This window comes from Carassius gibelio, chromosome B3, assembly GCF_023724105.1.
Source record: "Carassius gibelio isolate Cgi1373 ecotype wild population from Czech Republic chromosome B3, carGib1.2-hapl.c, whole genome shotgun sequence".
Taxonomy (NCBI): Eukaryota; Metazoa; Chordata; class Actinopteri; order Cypriniformes; family Cyprinidae; genus Carassius; species Carassius gibelio.
This window is the reverse complement of record NC_068398.1, coordinates 14,739,534-14,751,710: the sequence shown is the minus strand read 5'-3', so window position 1 is coordinate 14,751,710 and position 12,177 is coordinate 14,739,534. Positions and strand designations below refer to the sequence as shown.

The window sequence follows — 12,177 nt, the reverse complement described above, 5'->3', positions numbered from 1 at the left end:
TCACTTCATAAGCAAACGTTTGATCTTGTCTTTTGCAGGTGATGCCTTCCCAGGTGCCTCAAGTCCATTCCTCGGCGGGTACGTTAGCGCCTCCAGTGCTCACGGGTCGTCGGATCCGGCCTTCCGAGCCCCAAACCCAGCCAGCCTGCAAATGGCCCAGTTCTGGACCTCTCACCCTCATGAAGGTAAGAACCACAGCCTTTCTATCTGTCCTGCAAGAAATGGGGAGAAACATAGCAGCATGTCAGCCCTTAAAACGAGGCGAGAGCTGCATTTGCACGAGGCAGCCTGAACGTATTGGGTTTAACGATTAGGTTTGTTGGCAGATCAGTAAACTCAGACAAAGGCTATAGTCAGAGGTCTGGGTGACAGGCAGGACCGCATGGATGCGCTAATGGAAAAAAAACACTGTCTACTATATGACCCACAGGGTCTTTTAGGCAGCCTTATATTTGAAGTTAATGGAAATCGACTTGGTATTGGAAGTACAAGCATGTGCTGTGGACTGTGCTTGAGGAGATAAAGGTGCAGTATTGTTTTTGGAAAGGGAGTGTGTGTGTGTGTGTGTGGCTGGTTAAGGCTGTCGGACAGTGATGTGTAATATGCAGTCATGTCTGATGTCTTCGATGGATTACCCTCTCTCTCTTTTGAAGTCAATAAACTAGATTTGTGTGAATGGTGTGCAACGACTGTAGAAAAGACAATAAAAAATCAATTTCGTCCCTGCAATCCTAATGTACATTTGACAGCCGCTCTGCTGAAACGTAATTGTAACCAATTCCTTTCTTGAAATGGCTTGTGTTGGTTAATAGTCAATATCTAATATCTAAGAGATTCGACAGAGCTTAAGATATATTAGTACTACAGCTATGGTGGCTCTTTGTATAACAGTGCTGTTTATATTATATTGCAGCGGTTCTCAATTCCAGTCCTCGCGACCCCCTGTTCTGCACATTTTTTTATGTCTCTCTTATGACTTCAAACATTTGTTCTATTCAAATGTAAGTGTCCTGTGAAGTGGACATCACAGGATATTTCGCCATGATTCCATGCAAATGTATATGTTCCATTTAAAGTGCATTGAAGTGTGCCAGATGTGAATTTTAATTGTATTTATTTACAGACGTATATGAAATCTGCAAATGAATGTTCCGAAGTGAAGTAAACTTCACAACAGATATTCCCTGCTCAGGGAGTAGGGAGCAATGAACTCTGTAGAGTTAATTTCGTCAGACGAGACGAGACTAAATATTTTTCAGTGACCTTTTTTTATTTTCATGACTAAGATGAGACGATGACAAGACTGCACTACGTTTTCCACACGTTTTTGGGTGTGACATGTGAACGGCCCCTTACAGGTCTCATACTCCTGTTGCTGCCAACACAAAACTGCTGAACACACAACACCCGAAGCTTACACGAGTGACAATGACATGCTAAACCAGACACATTTAACATTTGCATTCAACAAAAATCTTTCAACAAATGTGTTTGGTCAGTTAATTGACATTTAACCAATGTTAGAGATATGTGAAACGCTTTTTTTTACTGAAATGTTTATCAGTAATAATGTGAGACTAGACTAAAATAAAAATAATTTTAGTCTACTAAAACTTGCCTAAGATACCTTGAGTTTTCTTTTGACTAAAACTAGACTAAAATGACGAGACTTTTAGTTGACTAAAACGTGACTAACAAAAAAGATATGTGAATGACCAAATATGACTAAAACTAAAAAGGACATTTGGTACAAGACTAAGACTAAATTAAAACTGTGTGACGAAATTAACACTAGAACACTGTGTAGGGACCATGTCAATGGTAACACATTTCATGCATGAACTCACTTCTAATGAGCTGATTATCTGAATCAGGTGTGTTAACTTAAGCCCCTTTCACACTGCACGTCGGACCCGCAATATTTCCGAAACATTGCCCGGTCGCCTTCTGTGTGAAAGCAACCACGTACCGGAATTGATTAACGAATTGAACCCGGGTCGGGGACCTAGTAACATTGGGGGATTCGACCCGGGACGAACGCTGTGTGAACAAAAGCCAGATCTAATTCCGTGTCGAATTGATGACGCGCGTTATCGCGCGACTCTTTTACTGGCTGTTTTGAAGGAAGATCAAAATTAGCGACGAAAACATGTGCAAACTGTAATGAAGCAGAGATCAGTTAGTTACTCACTTTCCGCGCTGACGCAGAGATCATTTGCTTGCTTCAGTGAAAGTATAACGTGCCTAGCGTTGTCGACTCGTACATTACACGTCACGCGCTGATGTCACGTGTCATTACTGGATCTTCAAGGGTTGTGTGTGAAAGCACGCACATATACCGGGTCATCACTGGCAGTGTGAAAGTGCCAAATCTAGCGACCAGGGACCAATTGCAGGAACACTTTACCCCTGTATTTGCCGGAATGGCAGTGTGAAAGGGGCTAAAGAGAGACATACAAAATGTGCAACGCAGGGGGTCGCGAGGACTGGAATTGAGAACTGCTGTTATATTGTACTGTAGGGCAAAATGTGATTCGTAATGCATTGAGATGCGGATGTGGATGATTCGGAATTGATTCACAAATGTCAAAAATTGATTTTCAATATCTTAATGTTAATTGATAACATGATGTTGATTAAACGCAAAAGGTTGCACACATCTTCGGCATGTTATGGCTCTGACAAAGTTTTGTTCCATCCTCCAAGCATCACCAACTCAAACCATAAGCGATAATGCCCACGCGGCTGCTGCTTTCTCTCGCAGTGGAAGAATTTTGTGCAGTTGAAGGCTGTGCTTCACAAAAGCTATCACAAATCATTCTTGTATTTTATTTATTTATTTTTTAATATAGATATAGTTCCTGTCCAGGATAAAAATCTAAATGTCATAAAAACATAAATGATAAAGCACCATAGTTTATGCCCATGCCATCTTACGGAGTGAATAAATAAATCAACTTTTATTTATTCATTAATCACAAGCAAAACTTTATGCACATTAGAGAATTTATTTATCTTGGTGTTTCCGTCCAGCATTTCCTGAAAACTCAAAATTTTTTTAAAAAATAAAAAAAAATACAGATAAAACCTGGCGTATTAGCTAGATGGCATTACCTTATAGATAATGTTATGAGCATATATTTCAGTTTGCACAGTACATGTATACGATCCACCAATGTAAGCTTTAGTGTCAGTGCAATGTTACATCAGCAGGCCCAAAACTCAGCTGTCCACCAAACCACTTTCCTTTCCCAGAGTTTTGAGATCTTTATTTTGCCCTGCAGTTGCATTACACATTTCCTTCATATTCTCTCCTCCTCACCTTATCCAGTGTGTAAGGTCAAGGCCTTATCTGTGCTCTAACTTCAAACTTGCACGCTCAAGCAAGATGATTCATTCAACACTGAAGCCGTTCCAGCCCCTGCCATTTTGAGAAGACAGAGATTTCAGCTCTCAAAATGGTTCACATGTATACCAAACAATCGAAAGAAAAGCAACGCTAGCTCTGTAAAAGGGCGTGGGTGGATTATTAACAAGGTTTGTTGAAGGGCCTTGTACCCATAGGCCTTTGTTTCAAGTCCCCACAGAGAGAGTACAGATGAATTGTCTAAAACCTTGGCACAGATCAGAGCAAGCCTGCCTCTCTCTGCCTGTGTAGAAATGTGATGAATAGCTGACATTGAAGTGTACTCGGTCTCCGCAGCCTGTGAAAATATTTGAACATGCCTGTTTATTCTGAAGGGTGCACCTGGCTCTTATTAACTGAAGGAAGTCGAAGTAGCAGCTGTGGAATTTGGCTATTTTTACACGAAATGTGCAGAACAATCAGGCACACCGCACACACCCTCTGCTGAGGATTGCATATACTCCGTAATCAGAGGGAAAAAGCGAAGCTGTGCTGTCTGATTTATCTTTGAAGTTCAATTAATAAACATGAATTGCAGCGAACTGTGAAATGTTACCGTTTGTTAGGACACGGGGCTCGTATATGTAGCGGGTATTTGCATGATAACTCCTTGTGTGTCTTTAAACTTTAAAATATGCAATTTATGTGAAATGAGATCTTTGCGAGGACTAGGTGTTCCACAACAGTGTGATGGGTTGAACCTCATCTCTGTTTGTTTTAGACATGATTCAGAGTATCCCTGGAATGTGTCCTCCCTGGTTTTAATTCATGGGCCGATGTGGCTTCGCTCCTTTGTTTTGTCTGAGCATGTGTCTGTGGCCGTTATCTGCAGCGGTCTGTGGTTTGTAATCAGATGCGTGGCTGTCGAGGTCCGCTCACCTTTGGACTGAGCAGGAGATGATGGTGGCTGCAGGGCGGCTCTGTGTGATTGATCGAGCGTCCATGCCTGCCGCTCCCGTCACACGTTGGACTCTGCTCAGAAAGAAATGCCCCTCTTTGACTAAGATGATTTGCTGGCGCAGGTAGCGCTTTGATGTTCTCCTGCGCTTCCTGTGGTGTCCCTGGGGTCCAGGTGACAGTTTTGAATACTGATGTGTTTGTGAAATTGGAGATGTATAATAAAGATAATGAAAAGAGAGAGTGTGGAGGCGGATGCACATTGGCAGAAATTCTAAAAGGTGTCTCTTTCTGGTGCATACGAACGGGTCTGTTGAAATTCGTGCAGCTGCTTCTGACCTTTGCAGCCCCTCTGCGCCTAAATACAGGTCTTGAACCACCTCCTCTCCTTCAAAGCCTTTTTCTATGACTTTTATATAGAACCTCAGGGAACAGTTTTTCTCTTTTATGTCAGCAAGGGTATGTCGTAGCATCTTTGCTTTTGAATGTTAATGGCCTCCTTTTTTGACTGTTCCTTTTTGAGCTAAATTCCCCTCTCCACATGTAGCCCATTTACACGTAACCTTCCATCGTCCTTAGTAATAGATCCCTAAAGAATGAGCTAGGTTAAATGGTTCTGTGCTCCAGAAAACATGCATATCTTTCCTCTTTACAGTCACCAAACCAGTAATGGTAAAGCACCACTTTTTCATTTTAAAATGATTAGTAGTAGTAGTAGTGTTAGTATCAACCATCTACATTGCGAGTAAATCACTCGCATATGCGACTAAATCTTCACTCTGGGTAACTTAATGATGTCTAATATTAGTCAATGTCTAATAAATTCTCAGGTTTTACTCGTCAGTGTGCGAGTTGGAGTATAAATTTAGCACGGCTATATTTTTACTCGACGAACCGTGCTTCAGAGTTTCTTTCTCCGTCAGGTGATCTGTGATTTTTATTAATTTATTTTTTCTGAATGGATGCGAAGCGCACCAGTATTTTTCAGCGTTTAAGAACTGCCGTGTTTCCTAAGTTCAGTTCAAATGACTAATATGCATTCATAAATGGTTACCAGTTTTAACTGTAATTACTAATACTTGATATTATCAAAATATATTTACCGTAATATAATGCTCATCTTTTAAGCGTGTACTTGAAAAGCTGTGCCATTTTACAAAGATTATAACATTTAAACATTAAAGAGATCATATGATGCTTTTTTTTTTTAAAGATCATTATTTTGTGTATTTGGTGTAACTGAATATGTTCACATGCTTTAATGTTCATAAAACACATTTTTCAAATAATATACATTATTTTATGTCCTCTTTGCCCCGCCTCTCTGAAATGCATCGTTTTCTACAAAGTCCCCCTTCCTGACAAGTGCAGTGTGCTCTGATTGGCCAACTGAACCAGTGCATTGATTGGCTGAACACCGCATGCATTCGCTAACTTCATCTCTCAAAATAAATGTAAAGACAGTTAATAATGTCCTTAGTTTAACATACCATCAGTTCAAGCTCAAAAGGGGAACAGGGTCGCGTGACGGACACAGTGATGAAGCTTGTTTGTGTTTGCAGTACACAAGCCACAGACAGTTAATAAAGCTGACTCCACTTCGTACACACACACACACACACACACACACACGCATGCATGCGCTATGCGCAAAACTCTGCATGTGAACATTCAATAGCAAATACTTAAACATAAAATAAAATACTTAATATAAAATGAAATAATAATAATAATGTTTTAATTATAAACTCAAAAAAGAATTGTCCTCACATTCAACAGCTTTTGTTTCCAGCAAATGTCTTAACGTGTAAATATTTGTATTAACATTTAAAAGCTGAACAACTGAGACATTAACTGAAGTTTCTCAGACATTTGATGAACAAAAAATTAATGACTTCCTGAATGTATTGATATTTGATTTAAAATCATGTAAGAAACATTTATATATTGAAAGTTAAAATGGTTCATATTGGTTAATTAAAATGCATACTATATTCTGCCCAGTAATCCTTAAAAAAAAGATTTATTTCCAGTAATCATGAATTAACTGAGAAGTCATGTACATTCACTGGACAAAATATGTGGGAACCCTGCATCAATGTCAGGAAGTTTCTTTGCATTAGGCACATTGTGGGGCAGAACTGTAGGAAATGGCAGTAGCAATCAAAACTAATTAGTCTGCAGATATCATGTAGCCTGAGACTTTCTCTCTATCACCATATAGAAAGGGAGATTAACTGAGATTAGATATGTGCTGTACATTGAGAGCAGGCCTGCCTCCACCACACCCCTCACGAGGCATGCAGAAGAACACCGAAATAAACGTGGCGCTGCGGTTCTAGCCTTGTTGCTAAGAGTAGGATGCCTTCAATCATCTCTTGGTATGGTGTGGGAATGCAGTCAGCGGCATAGCAGTACCCAGTCACCTGAGATGTACTAAATAAAGTGACCGCCTTTGAACCACCGCTTTTCTTACATGTAGTGCCATAAAGACGCACACTGTGCAACGTGCAAACAACAAGGCTGTATTTTTAGACCGTCAGTAACACTTAATGTTCTCACGTTACTGTTATCACTAATTACGAAGACTTTACTTTGACTGTGAGGCTGCGATTGTAGATAAGTGTTGAGTAACCCTGGTGTTTTATTTGCAATGTTTTGTCTCCGACTCCTAATTAAAATAAGAAACGAAGGCAGTCTTTCCTTGTAAATGTAGCTTGTTTAGACCAACCGAGCGATGAATGTTTTTGCCACCTGTACAGTGCATTAATAAACAGCTCAGCCACTAGCATTTTGGCGATCGTGCGGCTAAATAATATTACTGCACTAGCTTTGTGGGCTGACTCAGTTCTTTATTTAGCCTGTTGTTGACACTGTGTTTAAAGCAGCCCTGCTATATCCTAGGAATTCAATCTATGGCATATGAGATCGAAAGAGAGAGATTGAAGACACATTTTGGGTTTTTTATTCATGCCCCCAATAAAACTTGCTTCAGAGCTCTGGTAATGCTCATATAAATGGGTCGACCTTTGACCCTACCCCTCTATCTACCCTATTTCTATCTCTCTCTAAACATTGTGTGGAAGAACTGACCACTCCGCGCACACCCACAAGTCAATCCACATTGGTTGATGTGAACTGATTTGAATTGCATTGATGGTAAGAACTAATCCATTACACCTAAAACACTCCTGCTGTTGTTCATAAACTGAACTTGTCAATATCTGTGCGCAGAGGAGACCGGTCTGTTCACACCGCAAATTTGCCAAGAATGAAGAGTTTTCTTTACACTTGTTGTAATCTGTTTATTTGGAAATTAGGTTTAACCCTCTGCTTTCTGGCCTCCTTCAGTTGCAGGTATTTGTTGTGAAATCTTAAAAGGTGCTTCAGCAGCCATGTGCCCCCTTAGCTTGGCTGTAAATCCAATATAACGGCTGCTTGACCTTTCTCCAGCAAAGCCTCTCTGAACGTGTTGCAATTTTGCCAGAGGGATGGGAGAAGCGCACATTCCAGCCTCATTTCGCGCCATTCAACTGCAGCAGAAGCCGCTCTCGCTTCTCGTTTCAGCAGCTAGCATTTAGCGTGAACACATCGTTTACGCCGCACTCTTTGATTTAGTGGTTACTCATCTCTTCAGGGTGTTCTTATGAGTCATTCCAGCACCACCTGACCACTCGCCAAAGTGCCAAGCCTGCATGACGCAGCTGCTGGTGTTCTGAGTAATTGAGTGCTTTAAGACGCGGCCGTCTGAAAACAAACATTTCATTCGCCTGTCCTCATACAGAGTTGCGCTCGGATGTGTGCACCGGGGGCCAGGGCGGTACAGGCCTGCAAATCCACTCCATAAAATCAGCCACCGACTTCGTATGCGCCTCGGGTCCTGCTGGTTTTAAATGCAAGCATGCCCCACCCTCAATGCATTGCAAGTCTCACAATGGAGGTTCTGAGAAAAGGATGTGATCCACCGCTTTTGAATGCATCTCCTACAAGCAGGAATGATGAATGCAAATGCATGACCCCATATATCTTCCAGAGGATTACGCTCTAAACATCATCCTCCCCTTTGAATGTTGAGCAATTCTATTTTTAGAGGGCCGTTTGTTCTTAGCCACGACAACCCTTTTGTCTTTCATTAAAGCTTATTTTTTTAAAGGAGGGGGGATAATGTTATGTGTCAGCATTGTTGTGCTTGAGCTTTTGTTTATGGCTGTTTGTAGTGTTTGAGGTTATGAATGTGTATTTGTACGTCTTTGCCCTTGGTGAAATCCTAGATGAAATTCATGACTTTGCATGTGTGAATGGCCGCTCCCTGGTTACCAGATGTCAGGTTTGAGAAATATTTCTCCCCCTTTGCTTTGGGTGGTAATAAGTCAATTTTATGATTGGACTGAGGTGAGCTGCTGCTCCGGCTATGAAGCAGATTCATGAACTGATAAGATAATAAATCGTCAAATCTGTGTATTTGTAAGTGTGCATAATTTGGCTATGAATAATGACACCGAAAGATTTTTGCTCTGCTGGAAAAAGATTTTGTGGACCGGTGTACAGTCAATGACTCAACTGTCGCTATCATAAACTATTTTCAAAGGTTACTGTACTAACGTCCCCTCTGCCTGATGACAGGGAGATACAGATGCTGCATTAAATACTGGAGATAGTACTGACAGTTTGGGCCACTCCCTTAGTTTCTCGAATAACAGGACTTAACATGTCTGTATTCTCTCTCTTTTCCAGGTTTTTCTCATTTGCCAAGCAGTTTGTACCCCAGCCCTTACATTCCCTTGGGCCACCTTGAGCATCCACAGCTCAGCCAACATGCTCTCTTTGACTCACAAAAAGGTCTGTATATGTCTGAGAAATAACACGTTTAACCATTATCACTGTGATTTGTGTGCGTTTACGACTATCATAACATTTATGCCTGTATGTGTATATAAAGTTATCTATCAGGGTGAATCTCTCTAAACTGTGAAGAATTATCCAGGTCATGGTTCACCCCAAATTCAAAAGGCAAAAATAGATAATGATGCCTGTTTTAGGACTAATGCAAAATAACAAGTATAGTAATAATAGTAATAATACTTGTTTAATATAAAAAGTATTAAGTATTTTAGGTAGTTTTCTTGTACTAAATTTATGTAGGAATTCAATGTTCTTGTTTTACTTATTTTATTGTGTATCTTTGTTTTTGTAAACTATTTTTTTTTTTCCCATATCTTGATTTGGGGATTTCTTCAGGAAAGTACTAGTAGTGTTTATATATATATATATATATATATATATATATATATATATATATATATATATATATATATATATATATATATATATATATATATATATATATATATCTTTCTGAATGTTACACTTTTATTATTTTCTGTAATAAGTTATCAGGTGGAAATTAGACTTTAGATCTAAAGTGTGTATGGATGAGTTGTTTGATAGATTGCTAGCTATTATGTTAGACAGATAGGACATTGTTTTTGTTAGCATTCATTAACTATTGCTTGAATTTTTACATGGCCTTTGCTATGTACTCTGCTTGCAGATGGTGTCTCATTTATAGTGTGTTAACAATTTAATAATATATTGTCTATCTTTTTATATACTTTCTGCACTTTAGGGCCTTTGAGCAGTCTTATCTTTTACACCAGATGTCTTAAGGTCTGTCATGCTCACTCTTTCTATTTTGTTCTCATTTTCTCAGAGGGGTTTTACCTGCAAGGTTCAGTGCACTCTCAGTCTACAATGGCCAGGAGCCCAGTGGCTCACATGCCCGGCTCCTTCTCCAGGGAAAAGGAGACCCTGCCTTCTCACAAAAGCTCTAAAGACTCAAGTAGGGATCTGGGAAAAGAGAGGCCCTGTAAGAGTGACCTCAGCCACTCCCTCCCAAGGAAGGAACGAGAAAGGCCAAAAGAGGAGTCACGGCCCCACAGTGTGGTGGACCTCACCTTGGATGTCAAGGCGGAAGATGAACGTAGGGTGAGCAACTCTGAGAGGTCTGCGAAAACAGCGGAGCATGCTCGGCATTTCTCTTACCAGCACTCACCTGCTCTGAGCACCACGGACACTAAACCCAAACAGACTCACCAGAGTTTACTTGGCAACTCCGGGACAAGCAGTACCACGCCAACACGACACCTGAGTACAGAACAGGACAGGAGGGACAGGGACCGAGATGATGAAGCCAACCGACCTGGGGGCCACCTTTCCTCCGACAAGCAGAAAAGAAGCGATTTGGTAGCTACATCAGCTGGCACTCTGCATGTGTCGTATGCAAGTCCCTCTTCCCTACAGCCCAACCCATCCCATCTCCCGCCCAGGCTGGTGTCCTCTGGCACCTACCCTCCCCCTCACCACATGCCGCCCAGCATGTACCCGCTCTACTCTACAGCAAAAGAGCCAGGCAAAGAACACAGAGTGATAGCTCCTACTTATGTGCCTTCTGTCGAGGTTTACGATGAGCGAAAAGGGCCAATTCAAATTGCGTCCCAAGCTCGAGATAATAAAAATGACAAGAGCAGGGAGAGGGACTCGCACAGATCTGCCCTGCAGGTGGGGAATGAGAGAACGCATATGGACTACGGTCGGTCCTCCGTTAGGAGCGAGTCTCCCCCTCACGGAGACGTTAAGAAAGACATTTTACGAGAGGAAGGCTCAATAATTAGGTCAAATGGTTTGGCCATGAAAAAGCCCTTGCATTTGGAAATGTGCACAAATAAATCTGGAAACAGCCCAGATGCCAGGGACTTATCCAACACTACATCAAAACACACGATCAAAACGGGATTCGAGAATGAATCCCGCAGCCAAGAGCGGGATAGGGTTCAAAGGTCTACCCATCCGTTTTCTAGAATGGATCCAGCTACGCTCCATTCAGAACAGCATCCGTTGAAGGCCTTAGGTTCTGCTGAACCCAAATGGAAGCCTTTCGAGATGAGCAATTATGCTACCAGTCACATTGCCGCATTGGCTGCCCAACATACTCATGGCACCCGAGGTGAAGAAGAGGCCAAGCGAATGTACCTGGACACTACTGGCTTACATAGACCGATAGGCACCGGTGGAAGTCCCAAGGGCCACGGGGAGGTTTCAGCCATGCAGAGCCTCATCAAGTACAGCGGCAACTTCTCCGGTGAGTCTGGTTCCAGGCACGGATCTGACAGCTGTAGTCCGTTTGGAGGACTGGGGAGCATGAAACTGGAGGCTGGTTATCCCGGAGTGTCCAGAGTTCAGCACCTACCGCCCCAGCAGTCTGGAAAGCAGTTGAAGAAGGAACCCGAGAGACCTGAGAGCGCTAAATCCTTTGGCAGAGAAGGAAGCTCTTCTCAGGGCGAAGCCGAGGTTCGTCATCCACCGGTAGGCATTGCAGTGGCTGTTGCTCGCCAGAGGAACAACAACAGCAGCAAGCCCAGCTTGGTTTCGGACCGGGACAGACAGATTCTTGGAGGAGCCATCAAAGGTCTGTTGCTTCACATCTTTAAATGCATTATTGTTAAAGATATAGTTCATTCTGTAATCTTGTACTCATCCTCATGTTGTTCCAAAGCTATTTTCTTCTATGGAACACAAAAGGATATATGTGACACGTGCTGGCAAAATAAGATCTGACTCCTTAATGTTAATCTAACAATAAAAGAGGGAATCGCTCGTTGCTCTAGTTTGAACTGTTTTTGTAATTTTAATAATCAATTTATTTTTGATGAATGCACTAAAGGGATTTTTACAATTGATTATTTGTTTTTCTTACTTGAAGGCTTTTGTTTAAATGTAAAATGAAAAGGGTGAAGCATTATTTGTTTTTTTTATTTTATTTGTAAATGTAAAGTAAAACAAAAAGCTATATAGTGATTAATACAGTAATTATTAAT

General features: G+C 41.3%; 1 protein-coding gene across 4 annotated transcripts in view; it reads left to right on the top strand.

Annotated features, from left to right (window-relative positions):
• tnrc18 (trinucleotide repeat containing 18) overlaps nucleotides 1–12,177 on the top strand; it is a 61,504-nt gene that overhangs the window by 15,838 nt on the left and 33,489 nt on the right. For all 4 annotated transcript variants that reach the window (XM_052549781.1, XM_052549780.1, XM_052549779.1 and 1 more), the window contains exons 3-5: nucleotides 39–185; nucleotides 9,038–9,142; nucleotides 10,014–11,768. In XM_052549781.1, coding sequence (XP_052405741.1) covers nucleotides 39–185; nucleotides 9,038–9,142; nucleotides 10,014–11,768 — 2,007 coding nt within the window. The remainder of the gene's footprint in view (nucleotides 1–38; nucleotides 186–9,037; nucleotides 9,143–10,013; nucleotides 11,769–12,177) is intronic.